The sequence below is a fragment of the Scyliorhinus torazame genome, chromosome 18, assembly GCF_047496885.1.
Source record: "Scyliorhinus torazame isolate Kashiwa2021f chromosome 18, sScyTor2.1, whole genome shotgun sequence".
NCBI classification, from domain to species: domain Eukaryota; kingdom Metazoa; phylum Chordata; class Chondrichthyes; order Carcharhiniformes; family Scyliorhinidae; genus Scyliorhinus; species Scyliorhinus torazame.
Window position 1 is genome coordinate 154,127,537 of NC_092724.1, and position 23,195 is coordinate 154,150,731.

Consider the following 23,195-nt stretch of genomic DNA (forward strand, 5'->3'; position numbering starts at 1 on the left):
TAGCAATCAGCGCCCGCAATGGAGGTTAGATATAGGGCTGTTGGCGGACGAAGCAATGTGTGAGAGGCTGAGGAAATGCTTGCAAAATTACCTGCAGGTAAACGATACAGGGTAAGTCTCAGCAGCGGTGGTCTGGGAAGCGCTGAAGGCAGTGGTGAGAGGAGAGCTGATCTCGATCCGAGCTCACAGGAACAGGACGGTTAGGGCAGAGACGGACTGACTGGTAAAAGAGATTCTACAAGTTGACAGGAGGTACACGGAGACTCCAGAGATGGGGCTTTTAAGGGAATGGCGGAGGCTATAGGTGGAGTTCGGCCTGTTAACCACAGGGAGGGCAGTGGAACAGCTCAGAAAGACGAGGGGGACGATCTATGAGCATGGAGAGAAGGCCAGCAGGATGCTTGCACAGCAGCTCAGAAAGAGGGAGGCAGCTAGAGAAATAGGGAAAGTTATTGATGGGGATGGGAACTTGGTTGGGGATTCGGCTGGGGTAAGTAAAGCGTTTAGGGATTTCTACAGCAGGTTGTACAGTTCGGAACCCCCTACGGGGCCGGAGGGGATGAAGCACTTCCTGGAGGGGCTGACTTTCCCGAAGGTGGACGGGGAGCTGGTGGAAGGACTGGGGGCCCCGATCGGGTTGGAGGAGATAGTGGAGGGCATGAAGGCATGCGATCGGGTAAAGCCTTTGGACCCGGATGGGTACCCAGCGGAGTTCTATAAAAAGTTCTCCGGGATATTGGGACCGGTGGTGATGAAGGTGTTTAATGAGGCAAGGGAAAGAGGGGTTCTGCCCCAGACGATGTCACAGGCCACGATTTCGCTTATCCTGAAACAGTTCCGGGTTCTTGTCCCATGTGAGTCCTACAGGCCGATATCACTCTTGAATGTAGACGCCAAATTGTTGGTCAAAGTTTTGTCCTCCAGGATTGAGGATTGTGTACCGGACGTTATTGGGGAGGATCAGATGGGATTCGTTAAGGGCAGGCAGCTGGTGGCCAAACTAAGAAGGCTGTTAAACATGATCATGATGCCCCCGGAAAGCAGGGAGGTGGAGGTTGTGGTCGCAATGGATGCGGAAAAAGCTTTTGACTGGGTTGAATGGGATTATTTGTGGGAGGTACTGGGGCGGTTCGGATTTGGGAGGGGCTTTATTGACTGGGTCAGGTTGCTGTACCAGGCTCCTGTGGCGAGTGTACGGACGAACAGGACGACTTCAGACTACTTTAGACTGCACCGGGGGACAAGACAGGGATGCCCCCCTCCCCACTGAGAGCCTCAATGGGCTGGAAGGGGCTGGTCCGGGGGGGTGGGGGGGGGGGGGGTGGAGGGGGTGGAGGGGGAGAGGGGGGGGGGTGGAGGGGGAGGGGGGGGTGGGGGGGGGGGTGGAGGGGGTGGAGGGGGAGAGGGGGGGGGGTGGAGGGGGAGGGGGGGGGTGGAGGGGGAGGGGGGGGGTGGAGGGGGAGGGGGGGTTAGGGAGGGGTGGAGTGGAGCACAGGGTCTTGCTTTACGTGGATGACCTGCTCCTGTATGTTTCGGATCCAATTGAGGGGATGGAAGAAAGCTTTGGTAACTGCGCCTCTGCTGTTCCCGCCGGAGTGGTACTCCACCAGCCCCGTGGTGGTGGCGGCCCTGAGAGTCTGGGGCCAATGGAGGAGATATGTGGGGGCAGTGGGAGCATCGGTCTGGTCCCCAATCTGCGATAATCACCGGTTTGCCCCGGGGAGTATGGATGGGGGGTTCCGAATATGGCGGAGAGCGAGAATTGAGAGGATGGGGGACTTGTTTATAGAGGGGAGCTTCGCGAGTATGAGGGCGCTGGAGAAGAAGTTTGCGTTGGTGAGGGGAAACTAATTTAGATATCTGCAGGTGCGGGACTTTCTGCATAGACAGGTATCAACCTTCCCACTCCTGCCGCTAAGGGGGATTCAGGACAGGATAGTTTCCAAAGGATGGGTAGGAGAGGGGAGCATCTCTGACATTTACAAGGAACTTATGGGATCAGAGGAGATGTAGACCGAGGAGCTGTACCGAAAGTGGGAGGAGGAACTGGCGGGAGAGATAGAGGAGGGCCTTTGGGCGGACGTGTTGAATAGAGTCAATGCGACCGTAACCTGTGCCAGGCTCAGCCTGACTCAATTCAAGGTCGTTCACCGGGCTCACATGATGGTGGCCCGGATGAGCAGATTCTTTGGGGTGGAAGACAGGTGTGCAAAATGTGTGGGAAGGACCAGCGAACCATGTCCACATGTTCTGGGCACGTCCAAAGCTTAGGGGATTTTGGCAGGAGTTTGCTGATGTCATGTCCAAGGTGTTAAAAACAAGGGTGGCATTGAGTCCAGAGGTGTCGATTTCCGGAGTGTCGCAGGATCCGGGAATCCAGGAGGAGAAAGAGGCAGACGTTCTGGTAGCCCGGAGACGGATACTATTAGCTTGGAGGGACTCAAGGCCTCTGAAGTCAGAGACCTGGTTATCGGACATGGCTAGCTTTCCCTGTTTGGAGAAAATCAAGTTCGCCTTGAGAGGGTCACTTATGGTTCGCCCGGAGGTGGCAACCATTCATCGACTTCTTCGCGGAAAATTAATCGTCAGCAGAGGGTGGGAGGGGGTTAGGTTAGTGTAGATTAGGGGGTTAATTAATGGTGGGACCTGTTGGGGAGGGAGGTGGTAGTTGCACTATGCTTATATTCTCATGTACATTGTTTATATTGCTGCTGTTACAATGCCAAAAAAATACCTCAATAAGATTGAGTTTCGGAGCCATGAGGTCATGTTGCAGCTGTACAAAACTCTGGTGCGGCCGCATTTGGAGTATTGCGTGCAGCTCTGATCGCCGCATTATAGGAAGGATGTGGAAGCATTGGAAAGGGTGCAAAGGTGATTTACCAGGATGTTGCCTGGTATGGAGGGAAGATCTTATGAGGAAAGGCTGAGGGACTTGAGGCTGTTTTTGTTCGAGAGAAGAAGGTTAAGAGGTGACTTAATAGAGGCATACAAAATGATCAGAGGATTATATAGGATGGACAGTGAGAGCCTTTTTCCTCGGATGGTTATGGCTTTCCTCAGATGGAGATGGCTAGCATGAGGGGACATAGCTTTAAATTGAGGGGAGATAGATATCGGACAGATGTCAGAGGTAGGTTCTTTACTCAGAGAGTAGTAAGGGCGTGGAATGCCCTGCCTGCAACAGTAGTGGACTCGCCAACATTAAGGGCATTTAAATGGTCATTGGATAAACATATGGACGATAAGGGAATAGTGCAGATGGGCTTTAGATTGGTTTCACAGGTCGGCGCAACATCGAGGGCCGAAGGGCCTGTACTGAGCTGTAATGTTCTATTGTATGCTGCTATTGTAAATGTTTATTTTTAAAAAAAGAAAAGAGTTGAGTTAGTTTCTGCAGCGGGGGAAAAAGTTAAAAAGCAGGACCTCAATGATAGTAATCTGGATTACTCTCAATGCCATGCACAGAGGAAACCTTTTTGTTTTGCAGAGTTGCGATCTGCTTGGAAGAGCGGTAGGTGAAGATTCATTTGCAGCTTTCAAAAGAGAACTGGATAAATAATTGAAGAAAAAAAGCAAATTACTGCGGATGCTGGAATCTGAAACGAACGAGAAAATGCTGGAAAATCTCAGCAGGTCTGGCTGCCAAATAATTGAAGGGCAATTTCTCGGGCGGTCGAGAAAGAATAGGGGAGTACAGTTACTTGAATAGCTCTGCCAAAAGAAAACTTTCACAGGTACTTTCACAATGGCTGCATTTTGTGCTGTATCATTCTGCAAGGCATCATGCCTGTCTGCCAGCACTGGTTTCAGAAACTCCTGAGCATGTTAATTGCAACTGATGCTACCCAGGCAAGAAACAAGTGTCATGGATTTGACGGAGGGGTGAATAGTTTTGGAGAGAGAGAGAGAACTTTAGAAATCTAAAGTTTTGCTGAACATATATTAAGAAGGCATCTATTTAACACAATTCAATGTTTCTGTTCTCACCTTGTTGGCCAACATGTATGTGGAATTTTGGGTCAATATAAAATAATTGTGGTGCTCTGCGGTACAAATGTAATGTACAGTAAAGGATCTAACTGATGTTAAGTAATGAGTTAAGAGACATTGCAATTAGTTGTCTCATTTATGTTAAGTATCCATTAATTGACACATATGTAAAGGGGCTTCAGGTGGCCTCTGTCAGGTGGTGTGTTGTTAAGAGTTTTGTGCAGAGGCTGTGGAAGTGAAATAAAGGGTGAAAAGGAACAAGAACTTTAGACTCTTCATATCACAGCAACTAAAACGGCTAACAACTGACACTTGCACTGAAGATTAGTTTGATTGTAATGTGAAAAATCCCTCGTCCATTATGAAATTCTCAACATTGTTTGTTTTGCTTCCTGCACCGAGTGGTGCACAAAGCAGACATCGTCACTTTCCATGGCTGGTTCTTGCAGGAACAGGTTTCTAGTCTGTCCCCAAAGGCATTTAGCTTGAGGGGGCGACACTTCGGGGCAGCACGGTAGCATTGTGGATAGCACAATTGCTTCACAGCTCCAGGGTCCCAGGTTCGATTCCGGCTTGGGTCACTGTCTGTGCGGAGTCTGCATATCCTCCCCGTGTCTGCGTGGGTTTCCTCCGGGTGCTCCGGTTTCCTCCCACAGTCCAAAGATGTGCGGTTAGGTGAATTGGCCACGATAAATTGCCCTTAGTGTCCAAAATTGCCCTTAGTGTTGGGTGGGGTTACTGGGTTATGGGGATAGGGTGGAGGTGTTGACCTTGGGTAGGGTGCTCTTTCCAAGAGCCGGTGCAGACCCGATGGGCCGAATGGCCTCCTTCTGCACTGTAAATTCTATGAACTCTATGAACTCCACATCAAGCACGGTTGACCAGGAGTCTCTACTACTCTTACCACCTGCCATTGGCATATATTGAATGGATTTTGCAGGGTGACACTCCACCTGTTTGGCCGCGTTAAGAACACACCTTCCTTGGCCATCAATGTCTTGGGTGGGGCTTGAACCTGGAACTTGTGGCTTTGAGGCAGGGACCCTACACAATCTGTCCCAAGGCCTTCGTTACCCAGGGTATGGGCAAAACCTATTATTGGGTGATTTGGTTTTAGTATTTTTTGCTTGTGCATTTTGATTAAATTACTACTCCCTTTGTTAAAGATGTGAACGTTTCAATTTTAGGGGTAATCTTAAAGATTAAAAATTCGAGCAGTAATTTGAAAAATGTGCATGTTTTCTGCATTCCTCTCAATACAGCATGACCCTTTAATGTGCTCATAACAAATTTTACATGGTAATCAATCAATTGGTTTTCAAGATTGCTGATGGGAAAATGTAATATGTGATCAGAATATCCAGTGCTAATCCCCACCATGTTGTGGAGAACATCAAAGACATTCCACTTTTTGATGTTTTTCATTTTGTTTTTTTATTTATCCACCTCTTTATGGAGAAATGTACAGGCTAATAACCATAATCAACATTCAGGTAGTAGAACTGAAGATTTAAACACTGTTGTTTTGCTAAAAAATGTGATTTTAATCCATTCCTAATGCAACATGGAAGAGAAGTATCAAATGCAGTTTTGTTTTTTCTGGTTACAGAAACCCTTGTGAAAAATATACATCGCACATAATTAGTATCTGCTGTCATTTTATGATTCTTTAATTTGCAGTTTTTTTCCCGCAACATTGATGTGTTCTCCATTTCCTTCAGATACCTGATACTGTTTAAGTCTTCACAAGTGTATCTGCTTTTAATTATACTCAATTTGTCAAGTGTGAGAGCAGACGAAATGGTGACTGTTCCCTTCTAGCTAAGAGCTTCTTCTTGTCTCCCCTTCAAAGTGTGGTTAAAAGTATTCAACAAGTGCACCTTAGTCTAGACAGAATTAATCTTTGAAATATTTCTGACAAAGTGGCAAAAGCCAGAGAACATGGGGCGCAGCAAGCCATTCTTTTAAAAGGCAGCACCATTTTAAACTGATTGAAGGCTGTTCCGTATCTCGCAGCAATCCTTCGCAACATGTACACATCCGTACAATTTATTTCTGTAGTGGTAAAGATGTGCAGGTGCTTCAATTTCTGATGATGACCAAAACTTATTCACAGGGAGATGAGGGGAAAGAGTGGTAGGAAATGTGTGGCCATAATTTGGCAGATCTCTCTGTGAAGAGGCAAAATACTGATTAACTAGATCAAACCCGGGTCAATGTTAACTTATCAAGATTTTTATTTGACTGGATTTGGAGAGGGGTTCATTAGATGGGTTCAGCTCCTATACAGGGCCCCGGTGGCAAGTGTGATTACAAATAGGCAACGATCTGACCACTTCCGACTATATAGGGGTACAAGACAGGGATGTCCCCTGTCCCCGTTACTGTTTGCGTTGGCAATTGAGCCACTGGCCATAGCGCTGAGGGGCTCTAGGAAGTGGAGGGGGCAACTTAGAGGAGGAGAAGAGCATCGGGTGTCATTATACGCGGATGATTTGTTGTTATATGTCACGGACCCAGTGGAGGGGATGCCTGAGATAATGCAGACACTCAGGGAGTTTGGAGAATTTTCAGGATATAAATTGAATATGGGGAAGAGTGAACTGTTTGTGATGCACCCTGGGGAACAGGTGCAGGGGAATAGATGATTTACCGTTGAGGAGAGTAACAAGGGATTTTCGGTATTTAGGGATCCAGGTGGCCAGGAACTGGGGAACCTTGCATAAGCTTAACTTGGCACGACTGGTAGAGCAGATGGAAGAGGACTTTAGGAGGAGGGACATGGCGCCCCTGTCATTGGTGGGCAGGGTGCAGGCGGTTAAAATGGTGGTCCTTCCGAGGTTTCTTTTTGTGTTCCAGTGCCTCCCTGTACTGATTACAAAGGCCTTTTTTAAGAAGGTGGACAAGAGTATTATGAGCTTTGTGTGGGCTGGAAAGACCCCAAGAGTAAAGAGGGGGTTCCTGCAGCACAGTAGGGACAGAGGGGGACTGGCACTGCCGAGTCTAAGTGATTATTATTGGGCCGCCAACGTGTCAATGATATGTAAGTGGATGAGGGAAGGGGAAGGAGCGGCGTGGAAAAGACTGGAGATGGCGTCCTGTAGTGGAACTAGCCTAAAAGCACTGGCGACGGCGCCTTTACCGTTCTCCCCGAAAAAATACACCACAAACCCAGTGGTGGTGGCAACTCTGAAAATTTGGGGGCAGTGGAGACGACATAAGGGAGTGACGGGTGCCTCAGTGTGGTCCCCGATAAGGAACAACCATAGGTTCGTCCCGGGAAAGATAGATGGGGGATTTAAATCTTGTCAGCGAGCAGGAATTGCGAAATTGAAGGACCTGTTCTTAGACGGGACGTTCGCAAGTCTGGGAGCACTGACAGAAAAATATGGGTTGCCACCTGGGAATGCATTTCGCTATATGCAAGTGAGGGCATTTGTGAGGCAACAGATGAGGGCATTTCCGCAGCTCCCGGCACAAGAGATCCAGGACAGAGTGATTTCGGGGGCATGGGTGGGTGATGGTAGGGTGTCAGATATATATAGGGAAATGAGAGACGAGGGGGAGACGATGGTAGAGGAGCTGAAGGGAAAATGGGAGGAGGAGCTGGGGGAAGTGATTGAGGAGGGGCTGTGGGCAGATGCCCGAAGAAGGGTAAACTCTTCGTCCTCGTGTGCCAGGCTCAGCCTGATACAATTCAAGGTTCTACACAGGGCGCATATGACTGGAGCAAGGCTGAGTAGATTTTCTGGAGTGGAGGATAGGTGCGGGAGATGTGCAGGAAGCCCGGCGAACCACACCCACATGTTTTGGTCATGTCCGGTATTGCATGGGTTCTGGGTGGGTGTGGCAAAAGTGATTTCAAAGGTGGTGGGGGTCCGGGTCGAACCAGGCTGGGGGTTGGCTATATTCGGGGTTGCAGATGAGCCGGGAGTGCAGGAGGCGAGAGAGGCCGATGTTTTGGCCTTTGCGTCCCTAGTAGCCCGGCGAAGGATTCTACTTATGTGGAAAGAAGCTAAACCCCCGGGCATGGAGGCCTGGATAAACGACATGGCAGGGTTCATAAAATTGGAGCGGATAAAGTACGCACTAAGAGGTTCGGCTCAAGGGTTCACCAGGCGGTGGCAACCGTTCCTCGACTATCTCGCAGAGCGATAAGGGAAAATAGGAAAGGTAGCAGCAGCAACCCAGGGGGGAGTTGGGGGGGGGGGGTGGGGGGGAGGACTCATTTGGGTCCTCAGGGGTTTTATATATGTGTTTATATATTAGTTATTTATATTAGATTTTACGAAGTTACTATTTTAGTTACTAGTTACTATTTCTGTTGTTTCTTACTTTGTTGTTGGCAGTTGCCGTTAGTTAGCATATTATTTATTTAAAAACGATCAATGTATATATTATTACAAAGCTGTAAAATGGGAAAATTTTGTTTTTGTTTTGTTTGATCGAAAAACTTTAATAAAATATATTTAAAAAAAAAAAGATTTTTATTTGACTTCGAATATTTTTCTCATAATTGTCCATGTGAAAGCACGGCATCATCTTTCGAGCTTTATAGAACCATTTGAAATGTGTTTATCGAGTGACCTGTGTGTAATACATTAATTGGTGAAATGTTAACTGTTAAAAATTAAACACTTGCACGCTTTGGGGAAGAATGAATAGGCTATTCCTTAATTATTTTACCTACCTGCAAACCCTTTCAATTTCCTCTTGCAACACATCGTTTGCCATGTTTACTAAGCCTTCATATCTGTACTTGAGCTCTTTATTGAGTACATTTTGAATTAAGTTATGCACAGTGCTGCTGAATTCCTCAGCATTCAGTAGGTCGATATTTTATATTGGTACTTACCCTTGACTGCAAAAGATTACGCACATCTGATATTGCTTGCCTGTGTGAACTCTTTCATATCCTTATGGCTCTTTTACCTTTGTAAACTGTACTTTTCTGTCATTCTGTTCTTCGCACTTCATCCAATTTCTCCATGTGAGACAAATGTTTCTCATGAAGAAATTTGATGTTTTTTTTAAAGAAAGGAATTATAATATATACAATTCAGGACCTGGTGCACAATGCTGTTAGTATGTTTCTACTTTGTCACAAAGGTGCAAAATGCAATTGGGTTTCCTGATCTTAAATTGCAATAGTTATTATTCATCTTTTGGATGACCAGCTCAACAGCTGAGATCGACTGCTACTGACTGGGAACCTTGTTTGTTCCCCCCAATTAAAGGGCAATTTAGCGAAGCCAATCCACCAACCCTGCACATCTTTGGATTGTGGGGGTGAGAGTCACGCAGACACGGGGAGAATGTGCAAACTCCACACGGACAGTGACCCGGGCCCAGGATCGAAGCCGGGTCCTCGGCTCCATGAAACAGCAGTGCTAGCTAGCCACTGTGCCGCCCTAACTGTGAGCCTTCTTAACCTCACAGCCGTTTTCTATCTGCAGCTTCCAAAGTAATATTACCTCCCTTTCCTGTGCAAAAACATTAAGAAAATGTCCATTGAGTAGCTGAGGTATGTTTGTGCATACATGTAGATATCAGTCAGCACATTGCTTTTATGCAACAAAATGTTTGTGCGCACGTTTTGACATTTCTTTTGTCATCTACTTTCATCTTTGTGCTAAGTGTTAATGGTAATTTACAGAAAATTGAAAGTATTGTGAACAACAGTGTGTAGAAATCTGGATCTGGAATTCCTTGGTTCTTTGCATGTTTTCAGCCTATTCCATCAAAAGCTGCCAGACAGAAACTTAATCTCCTTTTGTCAAGCCTTATGTGCCTTTTGGCATATTAATTAACCATGAATTGTAAACTGATGTTCTAGACATGCTGTTGGCACTATCACTTTTATTTCACTTGGGACTCTTATTGCCAGACAAATAAGTGGTCTTTCATCTTGTGCTGCGTTTGTCAAACATTAAATATTACAAATCACATTCTATTTCATTCATTTCATTCTTAATCTTAATTGCAAATTTGAAAAGAACTTGTTTCAAAGTCAAACTAACTATCTTGGATTTATTCTGGAATATTGAAACAGAAATACGATAATTGTTGAATACTTGCCAATCAGCTAAAATAGTTTAATATGCTTCAGACCCTGCAAGAAAATGGCTATTTTGTCAACGTCTTAGAATGGTTTCCATTGGGTGGCACGGTGGCGCAGTAATTCGCACTGTTGTCTCACGGTGCCGAGGGCCCAGGTTCGATCCCGGCCCAGGGTCACTGTCTGTGTGGAGTTTGCACATTCTCCCCGTGTTTGCGTGGGTTTCGCCCCCACAACCCAAAGGTGTGCATGGTAGCTGGATTGAACATGCTAAATTGCCGATTAATTGAAAAAAATGAATTGGGTACTCTAAATTTATTAAAAAGAACACTGCAATGAAGTTACTGTGAAAATCCCCTAGTCGCCACATGCCGGCGCCTGCTCAGGTACACTGAGGGAAAATTCAGAATGTCCAATTCACCTAACAAGCACGTCTTTCGGGACTTGTGGGAGGAAACCGGAGCACCTGGATGTTTGACACCAAGCTGCATGAAGGTGACCAAAGGCTTAGTTAAAGTGGTACATTTTAAGGATTGTCTTCAAGGTGAAGAGAGGTAGAGAAGCTGAGAGGTTGAGGGAGGATACTCCAGAGCTTGGGGCCCAGGCAGCTGAAAGCACGGCCACCAGTAGTAGCAATGGAAATCAAGAATGTGCAATAGGTCAGAATTGAGAGAGTGGAGAGATTTCAGAGAAGGAGTGTGCGTACCAGGAAAACGTTGGGACTGGTTAAATGTATACTTAACAAAGGTATGGTGGGGTGATGGGAAAAATATGGCGGAAGATCACCTCGCGGTCAAACAGGATGCCGAGGTTGTGAACCATCTGAATTGGCCGACTGGCATGTAAAATGGCTGCAGCTGCTCATAAAATGGCGATTAGCAATGTATGAACTATGTTCTGTTAATTGTAGCTATATTGCTGGCTGACTACATCAGTGAAGTTTGTTGCTTAATAATTGTGTTTTTCACGACGCTGAGGTCCCAGGTTCAATCCTGGCTCTGGGTCACTGTCCGTGTGGAGTTTGCACATTCTCCTCGTGCTTGTGTGGGTTTCACCCCCACGACCCAAAAATGTGCAGGGTAGGTGGATTGGCCATGCTAAATTGCCCCTTAATTGGAAAAAATGAATTGGGTACTCGAATTAAAAAATAATAATAATAATAATAATTGTGTTTTAGTGCTTCCAGTAATTTTTTCATGACGCGTGATGTCTGCTTTGTTGATCAGCAAATGTTGAACTTGTGGCTAAGTAATCACCAAAAATCTGCAGTTTTGAAGTTATCCAAATTTTTGTTGGCCTTGTATCTGATGTTTGTAGAGAATTACATTCACTAAGAGTGTGGACAGTGTGATATTGCCTGCACACTTCATGAAATTACCCACCACCTCGGCTGGGTCTGTGTGGCTGCAGTTTTAATGAAACTTAGCCCAAACCTTTAAGCACACAAGGAAATTTAAACCTGCAACTGGTAGAGATTTTGGAGAATAGTATCTTTTAAAACTTATTTTACTTTGAATAATAATCTGGTTCTGTACGGAACTGGTTATTTTCTAAATTAATTGTGTAAAAGAGCAAAATTTGGTGAGAGGACTGGAGGAAATAGAATTGTGGTGAGTAGATGCAAGATTATTGCTAGGAGACTAGGAAGTGGACTGAGACAGGCTTCAAAGCTGGATTGTTTTAGTATCTGAGCCAGGTGGAAGACATTAAACTTTGAAGCTCGGGCATTGCTACACCCCTAGTTAAAGAATTAGTACTGTATGGGAAGAATCTTTAGTTTGTGTGACTCTAATCAAGCAGATGTCCTGTAAGAAAACATTTTCTGCTTGTTTTGTTCTCGCTAAAGACCCTTTAGCTGTGCCTGCACAAATTGACTACCTAATTATTCAGAAGGACCAAGTCTGATCGTTCTTTTCTCTGCAGTTGATACAGCAGTCGACTTTATGAAGAGAAATGTATTTCTACTTTCAAAAGCCTTCAAACTTTGATCAGAAGTAAATGATTAAAGCCGAGGGCTGTTTTAGAAGAAATCCAGATTGTTCAGTCGCGTCCCATGAATTACAGCGAGATAAATGACCAAGTTCTATAGGCATATAAATAGTGAAAGGGTGGTAAAAGGAGTAGGCCAATTAGGGACCAAAAAGGGAACTTACACATGGAGGCTGGGGGCATGGCTGAGGTATTAAATGAATACTTTGCATCCGTCTCACCAAGGAGGTAGATGCTACCCAGGCCATGGTGACAGATGAGGAAACTCTGTCCCTAGTAGATTTCAATATTGATAAGGAGGGAGTGTTGAATAGACTGTCGATACTAAAAGTTATCAAGGCACTGGGACTGGATGAGTTGATCCAAGGATATTGAAGGAAAGGAGAATGTAAATTGCAGGGACACTGGCCATAATCTTTCAGTCTTCAGACTCTGGGGAGGTGCCAGAGGGCTGGCGAATTGCAAATGTTATGCCCTTCTTCAACAAAGGTTGTCGGGATAGCCCCAGAAATTACCAACCGGTCAGTTTAACATCAGTGGTGGGCAAACTTCTAGAAACAATACAAAGTGCATTGACAAAGAGTCACCCAGACTCGAAACGACTAGTTTGACCTTATCTGGAACATTGTGTATAGTTCTGGGCGCCACACTATCGGAAGGAGGTGAAAGCGTTAGTAGTGCAGAAGAGGTTTACAAGAATAGTTGCAGGGATGAGAAATTTTAGTTATGAGGATAGATTGGGAGGCTGGAACTGTTCTCGGAGAGAAGAAGGCTGAGGAGATTTGATGGAGATGTTCAAAATCATTAGTGCTCTGGACAGAGTAGATCGGGAGAAACTGTTCCCGCTGGTAATAAGATCAAGGAGAAGAGGTCACCGATTTAAAGTGATTTCCAAAGGAGCAAATACGTGAGGAACAAACCTTTTTCACACCGCGAGTGGTTTGGATCTGGAATGCACGGCCTGGAAGTGTGGAGGCAGGTTCAATCGAGGCATTCGAGAGGGAATGAGATGATTATTTGAATAGAAACAAACAAATGTGCCCAGGGTACAGGGAAAAGGCAGGGGATTGGCACTAATTCAGGATGTTCGTTTGGAGAGCTGGTGCAGACACGATGGGCCAAATGGGCTTCTGCACTGTACATACTCTGTGATTCAATGATAACCGATTCTTTTTGTGATGTTGGTTGTAGGATAAACATTAGCCTGGAGGACTCTTGTTCGAATAGTAGTGATGTGATTTTTTTTTTTTTGCATCTACCCGAGAGAGCAGTTAGGGCCATGGCTTAATGACAAAAGATGGCACCTCAGCAATGCCCTGAAATGTCAGCCTAGATTATCTGCTCAAGTCCTGAAGTCCTATGACGCCTGAGCTACCACTGATCCAAGGCTGCTAAATTATTTAGTGGATTTTAGCTCCAAAGCAATTTTATTACTTTATTCTGCAAAGTCTTTTGAGGCACTGGCTGGATTTTAGTGTCAGTGTTGAAGGAATGGGGGGGGGGGGGGGGCAGCACGGTGAGGCAGCAGTGGTTAGCATTGCTGCCTCACAGCGCCGAGGTCCCAGGTTCGATCCCTGCTCTGGGTCACTGTCCGTGTGGAGTTTGCACATTCTCCCCGTGTTTGCGTGGGTTTCACCCCCACAACCCAAAGATGTGCAGGGTAGGTGGATTGGCCACGCTAAATTGCCCCTTAATTGGAAAAAAATGAATTGGGTGCTCTTAATTTATTTAAACTAAAGTGTTGAAGGAGTAGTGCTCGTCAGACTGTTGACATCTGCTGACAGGTATTTTTGCCCGCTTTGGAGCAGAGACTTGCCGTTCATTGGGCACCTGTGTGACATGACTTTCTGGTTATGCTGCGGTGCTATTCCCTTTCATACTAACTACAGGGTAAAGGAATCACTAAATTTGAAAGGATTTTGCTATTATTGTTGGCCACCAGTATTCAATGCAAAAATCTGCTTGCAAAATATCAGTCCGAGTAATTGTTTAAAATGTAGGTCTGCAAATGACAACTAAAATATTGTCTTATTTCAAAATTGTTCTTGGGTTCACATTATTTAAATTCCCACGTTTGCGCTTTTTATTAAATAGTAAATTTATTCAAAACTAGGTATTTGTAAAATTCTATCCCTTGCCCACAGTTTTCCTGTTATGTAGAAACTTGTGAAGATTCCAGTATTTTTACAGGTGAAATTAATGTTTTTCAAATTGACTCTCAGAAATTGCACTATTTATATAATTTATTTTTGACACATTATTATGCGGTCTTGCAGAATGTGTCATGTTTCAGGTTGTTTGATCTCCTCTTCATGTTGGTTATTAAGGTTCCTGGAGCACTGTGTGACACCAGTTTTTGTGGCTTGCTCAAGGGTTTAGCAGTCATTTTTCACTTCATGCAGAATGTATTGTTCCGCTGATGTGATGAAACCTTTCTGAAACATTGTGTTCCCAGATGCAGAAGGTGTGGTCCTGTTTATCTTGTTGAACTTTATTCTGCATTTCCTCGTTTGAAGTGAGGGCAATTTAAATATTTTTCATTTTGCATTTTAATGTATTTTATATTGCTTTTTATTTTAAAAAAAAACCATAAAGTGCGTTTAGTCCTCTGCTGATTTAAAAGTGTTTGTTGATGAATTCTGTCCGCTGACAAGTCAGCACATTAGGGAGTTCACCCTTGCACTGTCAAGGGAACAGAGGCCAGGTTGAACAAAGAAATGTACAACACAGGATCAGGCCCTTCGACCCTCCAAGCCCGTGCCGACCATGCTGCCCGACTAAACTACAATCTTCTCCACTTCCTGGGTCCGTATCCCTCTATTCCCATCCTATTCATGTATTTGTCAAGATGCCCCTTAAATGTCACTATCGTCCCTGCTTCCACCACCTCCTCCGGTAGCGAGTTCCAGGCACCCACTACCCTCTGTGTAAAAAAACTTGCCTCGTACATCTCCTCTAAACCTTGCCCCTCTCACCTTAAACCGATGCCCCCTAGTAATTGACCCCCCTCTACCCTGGGGAAAAGCCTAGGACAAATATATGTGAGCAGCATTCTTGATGCAATGATGCTAAGATAAGTGACCAGGCTAAAAGGATTGCAGCAAATTTTTCTTTCTTTGATAAAACATTTTAAAGTTTGCTTTGATGTACCATTCAAAGTAGATTAATTGTACAGTGTATTCCCGTCACGTGTTGAGGATGAACATTGTGGCTATCGCTTCTCGGCCTTTTGGCTAAGATCAAGCATAGGATCAGGTGTAATGCCTAGATCTGGTATGCCTCTCTTGTGGAGACCATGAATTGGATTCAATTTGAATGGGTTTTTGGAGCAGGCAAGGAGCTGGATTAGGGGTTCGTCCCTGTCCACACTCTGAGCTCTGGCTTTGTAACTCTGATAAAGTAATGGATTTTTAAAAAAAGAATGAACAATGTGTTTCTAAAGTGATGGCTTGTATGCAATCTTAGTGACGGAGCTTGCATCAGATTCTGTGCTAACATCAGCGCTCTTTAAATTTTGTCTCGCTGAATTAACTTAAATCTATTCAACTGCTGGTGAGAATTAAACACCCAAAATTCTCACAATGGGGAATAGAAACTTGATATAATTTGAAAAATACTTTTACGTGTGCCTAGATGCAAAACATATGAACATTTTTCTTGTATTATTTATTCATTACAGTTTCTTTCAAATAAGTTAATTCTCATGTGTAGAGGATGTATTCTGATCTGGGTTATTTAAGCCATTCATTTAAAACAATTTAAACACTATTTTGTACAAAGTGAAGCATGTTGATGGGCTAAACACAACTAAAATCTAAATGAAAAGTGCACATTAGCTAACTGAATAATTTCTGATGCCCATTAAAGAGCAACTAGTGACCTCATAAAAAGTTTTAAAAATGGTTTAATTAGCTTCCCTCATCCCATCTATGTCGCTAAAAAATAAAATTTGTAACCAACACTCAAAATGGAAATTACAGTTCTGTAAGTTTTCCCTTTCAAAACAGAATATCACTTTAAAAAAAATGTGACTTAAGATCCAGTGCTTTGCCAATTGTGATTTTCTCATTAAAACAAATCAATAAAGTGTCTGCTCAGAATTTAGAATCATCTAGTAACCAAAATCTGAGTTCCTTGCCCTACAATCAGGTTGCCGTGACTGATGAAACAACAGTAATGACATTATCGGTACAGAGGTGTGCGTATCAGTGATAAAGAACTTAAGTTCATTTTCAGTAGATATTTCCTTTAGATTGTTACAAACCAACATAATTAAAATCATCAAAATATCTTTTAACTTGGGCAAATTATTTGGTTCCCTTTGTAAAAAGGTAACATACTTTGTGACACTCTTCTGGATTTTTTTGAATTGTATTATCCAAAGAAAAGGTCTCTATGGGTTTTGTGAAGCCTTTGCAGTACTTGGATTATGTCTTAACTGTGCAAGGTTGAAGGTAATCCTGCGTTGTCCTGCGCCCAACATCGAAACGTTTACGGAAGATGTTTACATTTGATCATTTTTATTCAGGTTTTGAAGGTGCATTTTGTTTCTGAATTGCTTGTCAGAAATTGTATTAATAAATCCGTTTTGATAGTATGACAGATAATGAGAGCAATGCATGTTTATGGTTGTTGCAATCTTGCTCTTGTGTCTTTTATCCTTCTCAGCGGTAGTTTAGATATTGGAGAGGTTATGCATCAGCTGAATTTTCAGAAAAAGATCCACACAGACCCTGTCCCTTCTCCAACTTCAGGAAGAAACTGATGGTATTAATTGCAGCATGTCTCACTTCACTTTAATGAGGGTTGCGGTGTTGGACGTGGGAGGGGAATACACGCATCACCTTTGAGATACTGATGAGAGTTGTTAGCCAATATATCACTTCTTTACTAAGTAAACTTTGTAGATGGGACCTAGATTTATAGGGATTGCTGTGTCCATTGACCAAAACAAATCCAGGCGAGACTACCCTTTTGGAGACAGTCGCTTCAAGGTAAAATGGAAGACTTGTGGGGTGTAATGCAATATTTTATCCTGTGTTGCACCGTCTTAACTGCCACTTGCAGCAAAATATGGATGATGTACATTTGCACTCCTCTTACTTTGCGACTGGTCATTTTTATTTTGAAAGAATATTTGGTCTACTTTTGAATATTAGCATGTATGTCGATGTGTTTTTGCAGATGGGGAGGCAGTGGTATTGTTCCGAGACCCAGAGTCATGCTCTGGGGACCTGGGTTCAAATCCCACCATGGTAGATGGTGAAATTTGAATTCAATAAAATAAAATCTGGAATTAAAAGTCTAAAGAGCACCTTGACAAATAGATGAATAGGATGGGAATAGAGGGATACAGATCCCGGAAGTGTTGAAGATTTTAGTTTAGACGGGCAGCATGGTCGGCGAGGGCCAAAGGGCCTGTTCCTGTGCTGTACTTTTCTTTGTTTTGTTCTTGTTCTAAAGATGACCATGAAACCGTTGTAAAACCCATCTGGTTCTCTCATGTCCTTCAGGGAAGGAAATCTGTCGTCCTTACCTGGTCTGGCCTACATGTGACACAGCAATGTTGTTGACTCTTAAAATGCCCTCGGATGGGCAGTAAATGCTGGCACGGCCAGCGACTCCCACGTCCAATGAATAAAAAAAATATATCATTCAAACCCTTGGATGTAAATTGTTAATAACAAAATAGGGAGAATATGAATTACTGCCTGGTAACCACACAGTACCGATAAATTGTTTAAGAATCCCTATTTAAAAAGCAAACTGGTATGCAATTTGTGTGTAGTGGAATTTGATCGTCACCATGGTAGATAATTATATTGGATCTGGCTTAAATTGACATGCAAGTTAATGAATGTGATGGTGAAAGTCATTGAATTGCTCAGATTTAAAGCTTGCTAAATTCGCACAGTACTTAATTAAAACCTGTGTCGTCTGCAACTTTGAACCAGATTCTCTGACCACAGATGGTGTTAAAATGATCAAAAGGAGCACCTTACTGAAAGCCAAGTAAGGTTAGATTGACTTTCATGTCAGTACGGTGAGTCACACTGTGGAGTGCAGCCTCTATATATGCTATCCTTACTGTCAACACCTTTTGGGTAGTAGCAGATGGATAAGCATCTGGAGTGTGCCTCGAGTGTGGAGATGTTGACAGCTGTTTATAGTTACATGTTAGCAGTTGCAACTGGGTTACCCAAGATATTCCTTCGTGGGTCAAATTAAAAACTGTATGGTATTGACCTCTGAAGAAAGCAGTCAAAGACTTAACAGTTCATGATATTTTTATTGCCCTTACTCAGCATTTTGATCATGTGTCCCCCTGCTACTTGGTGATAAATATTTTTTCTCTGTACAAGATGAAATGTTGACAGTTTTTTCCTGTTTTGCTAGAGTCTCTGAACAGCAGTTGTTGGAAGCTATTCCAGTCTGTGTTTATATGAGAGATGAGGTAAGTTTAAAAAAAAAAAAGAGCCTGTTCTGTTTTCTTCAAAGATTTTTTATGAAAGCTGTCAATTACCACCATGTCCTAAGGTATTGAGTGAAGTACTTTGTCCATTTGGATCTTCCCTTTATAACTTGTCTAATATTGACGGATATTACAAATTCCTATCCAATGCATTGTCGGCAATTGCAGTTTTCTTCTTGGAAAGAGTTAGGAATATAAAGTGTGTCTTTGGACGCGAGAGTTTACAATATGTCTGGTAATACTTTCGGGCTCATGCTACCCTAGGACCTGTAACTTATACATTGTAGAGTGAATTCAGCCGCACAAAAACAGCTGCCGTGGCAACTGAAAGTCAAAAGTAGCTGGGAAGAGCCGTCCGAGCCAACGTTTGCACTCAAATTCCTTATTAAACATTCAAATCTTTGTACGTTTAAGTATGGGGATGGAGTAAAGTGTGAAACTAGGCACGCCTGATCCACCCCCTTGGATTTTTCTGAGGCTGTTCCAGTATAATAAATATGGAACTGCGCTTTGCCGACAAAAGAAAATGTATTGAAAGTGCGGTTCAAATAACTGTAATCTAGTCTTTTCCAGTGGTATAAAGGAATGCTACTGCAGCTCTCAAATGGTTCAAAGCACTCGGTAGCGGAAAAGTACTTTCATAGATGTGACATTTTACTGTAAAAATGTTGGGATAAAATCAGCGTTATAAAAATATTTTATGTTTTTATAGCAGTTTGACTTGATCTATACCAAGTTACATTCTGCAGGTGCGGTGGCACCAAGCTGCGTGCTGCACAATGAGTCAGAACAGTAACTTTACCTCACTGACCATCTTCACAGTGACTACTTTCTGCATCCAGGAGTGCCTTTACTGCGGAGATGTTGACGTTTGAATGTTTCTCATCAGTGTGTTAGATAATTCTGCAGTGAGTCTTGCTAGCCTCGAACTGTCTTTATCACTATGCAATGTAACTCAGATCAGGTTGATTCTGGTTATCCTATACTGCAGGAGTAATATCAGGTTAGCTGTGTTCACTAGGAGGAAATAACAAACATGAAGGGGAACAGAACTTTCAAGATCTTTTCACATCCATGACATTGAGTTATCAGCCATGTAAATCTTGTCTCCATGGTTTGTTTTCTTACTCATATCGGCGCACACGTGTCTCTTGTGCAACTGATGCTTTGTCGGTGTTTGAAACATTTTTTTTTGTCTGGTTGCTTCGACCGGTATAAAATAACCATGGTGCATCATTTCAGATGTTAGGCAGACACGGAGGTCGCTTAACTTTAATTAAAATTGACACGGCATTTAAAAGGTACTTTTATTTATTCTTTCATGGGATATCGGTGTCGCTGGTAAGGCCAGCATTTGTTGCCCATCCTTAATTGACCCTGAACTGAGTGGCTTGCTCGGCCATTTCAGAGCGCAGTTAAGAGGCACCCACATTGCTGGGGGTCTGGAGTCGCATGTAGGCCTGACCGGGTAAGGATGGCAGTTTCCTTCCCTAAAGGACATTAAGTAAGTAAACTCGCCATAATCCCAGATGAAAAAAAATGAAATGAAAATCGCTTATTGTCACAAGTAGGCTTCAAATGAAGTTACTGTGAAAAGCCCCGAGTCGCCACATTCCGGTGCCTGTTCGGGGAGGCTGGTACGGGATTTGAACCGTGCTGCTGGCCTGCCTTGGTCTGCTTTCAAAGCCAGCGATTTAGCCCTGTGCTAAACAGCCCCTGATGACCACAGGCTGATTTCCCCTTTGAGGGGAGAGCTGACCGGTGGTGATTTAACCTGAGGGTCACCACATCTCAGACGAGAAGCAAGGTTGAGAAGGCGGGGCCATCATGAATAACCTCAGCCGGTATGGGAATTGAACCCACGCTGTTGATTTTGCACCCACAAACTAGCTGTCCAGCCAACTGGGCTAAACCGGCCCCCACAACAAAGGACATTAGCAAACCTGTCACTAGTGCTTGAGACTACTATTCAGGGATATCCTTATCATGGGAGTAGGCAGGGTGGTGGCAATGCTGCATTCATGTTACACTTAGCTATAGTTTCCAGAATCAAACGCATTACTCCGAAGGGGAACAAGATGGCAACCGCCAGTATTGTCTTGTCCTGAACACCAGTCGTCCAATGATTGCTCTTAAATTGGCTTCTTAGTGGCCTGAAGAGAGAATAGGGTTCTTTTTTGTGATTTGGAAGCATGATTGTTTTGAAGACATCACCTTTCTCCTGTTGCCGGGAAGTTCTTCCATAGGCAGCTTTCTGCACTCGCACTTCACTCCCAAGTTTGTAGAACATTGGTAATGTTCATCAATCAGTTTATTTTGAGACCATTTGAGTTTTGAAGGAATTAAGTTGGTGCTGAGGACCCTGGTTCGATCTCGGCCCCGGTTCGATCTCGGCCCCGGGTCACTCTCCGTGTGGAGTTTGCACATTCTCCCCAAGTCTGTGTGGGTCTCAACCCCACAACCCAAAGATGTGCAGGGTAGGTGGCTAGGCCATGCTAAATTGCCCCTTAATTGGAAAAATAAAGAATTGGGTACTCCAAATTTAAAAAAAATGAAGGAATTAAATAATCTTGTTGGTAGAACAAGAAAATTGGCCCCACAAGCCTAGGGGTGGGATATGTAGTTTGAGAAGGAAGGGCCCCGCTAAGGACACTGAATGCTTTTAACTCTAGCTTCTCTGAGAGTTTGAGTGTTGTTGCCAAGATGGATGCTGCCCTAACAGTGGAGTCATTGCTTCATATCTTCCAATGATTTTATGAAAAAAACAATGGAAGACTTGAATTTGTGCCTTTCACATCCCCAGTTATCCTAAAGTACTTTAAAAAAAAAACTCTAGCAATGGATGAGGAAGTGGAAGAGTGGGTTAGTAAGTTTGCCGATGACACAAAAGTTGGGGGAGTTGTAGATAGTGTTAAGGGTTGTTGCGGGTTACAACAGGACATTGACAGGATGCAGAGCTGGGCTGAGAAGTGGCAGATGGAGTTCAACCTGGATAAATGTGAAGTGATTCATTTTGGAAAGTCGAATTTGAATGCTGAATACAGGGTTAAAGGCAGGATTCTTGGAAGTGTGGAGGAACAGAGGGATCTTGGGGTCCACATACATAGATCCCTCAAAGTTGCCACCCAGGTTGATAGGGTTGTTACTAAGGTGTATGGTGTGTTGGCTTTCATTAACAGGGGGATTGAGTTTAATAGCCGCGAGGTTTTGCTGCAGCTTTATAAAACCCTAGTTAGACCACACTTGGAATAGTGTGTCCAGTTCTGGTTGCATCATTATTGGAAGGATGTGGATGCTTTGGCGAGGGTACAGAGGAACCAGGATTCTGCCTGGACTGGAGGGCATGTCTAATGAAGAAAGGTTGAGGGAGCTAGGGCTTTTCTCACTGGAGCGAAGAAGGCAGAGAGGTGACTTGATAGAGGTGTACAAGGTGATGAGAGGCATGGAAAGAGTGGATAGCCAGAGACTTTTCCCCAGGGTGGAAATGGCTGTCACGAGGGGACATAATTTTAAGGTGATTGGTGGAAGGTATCGGGGAGATGTCAGAGGTAGGTTCTTTACACAGAGAGTGGTGGGTGTGTGGAATGCACTGGCAGCAGAGGTGGTGGAGTCAGAGTCATTCGGGACATTTAAGCGACTCTTAGGCACATGGACAGCAGTAAATTGAAGGGGTGTATGTTAGGTTGATCTTCGATTAGAATAAATGGTTGGCCCAACATCGTGGGCTGAAGGGCCTGTACTGTGCTGTACTGTTCTATGTTCTATGACAGCCGAATGCAGCAATAAGTTTGAACACAGCAAAATTCCACAGACTGCAAATGAAATAAAAATCTAAATTTGTTTTTGCCAGTGTTGCTTGAGGGTGAATGTTGGTCAGCTTTGATTGTTGTTGGTTCATTTTCTCCTTCATCTCTTTGAACTGCTGTCAAGAATGTTTGAACCCAAACTCTGCACTAGTTAGGCCAGTGTAGACCGCTGTTAGTCTTCTGAGCTGCAGTACTCATCAAGAACAAACAAAGAACAAAGAAATGTACAGCACAGGAACAGGCCCTTCGGCCCTCCAAGCCCGTGCCGACCATGCTGCCTGACTAAACTACAATCTTCTACACTTCCTGGGTCCGTATCCCTCTATTCCCATCCTATTCATGTATTTGTCAAGATGCCCCTGAAATGTCACTATCGTCCCTGCTTCCACCACCTCCTCCGGTAGCGAGTTCCAGGCACCCACTACCCTCTGTGTAAAAAACTTGCCTCGTACATCTACTCTAAACCTTGCCCCTCTCACCTTAAACCTATGCCTTACTGATTCAATAATACTGTCTTTGGTGCAGTTTTGACACCACAAAACATCTGTCCACGATCTGAATCGTGCTTGTTCAAATATAAGACGAGAAGACAGAGGAGCAGAATTAAGCCATTTGGCCCATCGAGTCTGCTCTGCTGTTCAATCATGGCTGATGTGTTTCTCATCCCCATTCTCCTGCCTTCTCCCCATAACCCTGACCCCCTTATTAATCAAGAACCTATCTATCTCTGTCTTAAAGACACTCAGTAATTTGGCCTCCACAGCCTTCTACGGCAAAGAGTTCCACAGATTCACCACCCTCTGGCTGAAGAAATTCCTCCTCATAGTTTTAAAGGATCGTCCCTTCAGTCTGAGGCTGTGCCCTCGGGTTCTAGTTT

At 44.0% G+C, this 23,195-nt stretch overlaps 1 protein-coding gene across 4 annotated transcripts in view; it reads left to right on the forward strand.

Annotated features, from left to right (window-relative positions):
• Nucleotides 1-23,195, forward strand: part of aspscr1 (ASPSCR1 tether for SLC2A4, UBX domain containing) — a 253,177-nt gene that overhangs the window by 60,800 nt on the left and 169,182 nt on the right. For all 4 annotated transcript variants that reach the window (XM_072483642.1, XM_072483643.1, XM_072483644.1 and 1 more), the window contains one exon: nucleotides 18,437-18,494. In XM_072483642.1, the coding sequence (XP_072339743.1) occupies nucleotides 18,437-18,494 (58 nt within the window). The remainder of the gene's footprint in view (nucleotides 1-18,436; nucleotides 18,495-23,195) is intronic.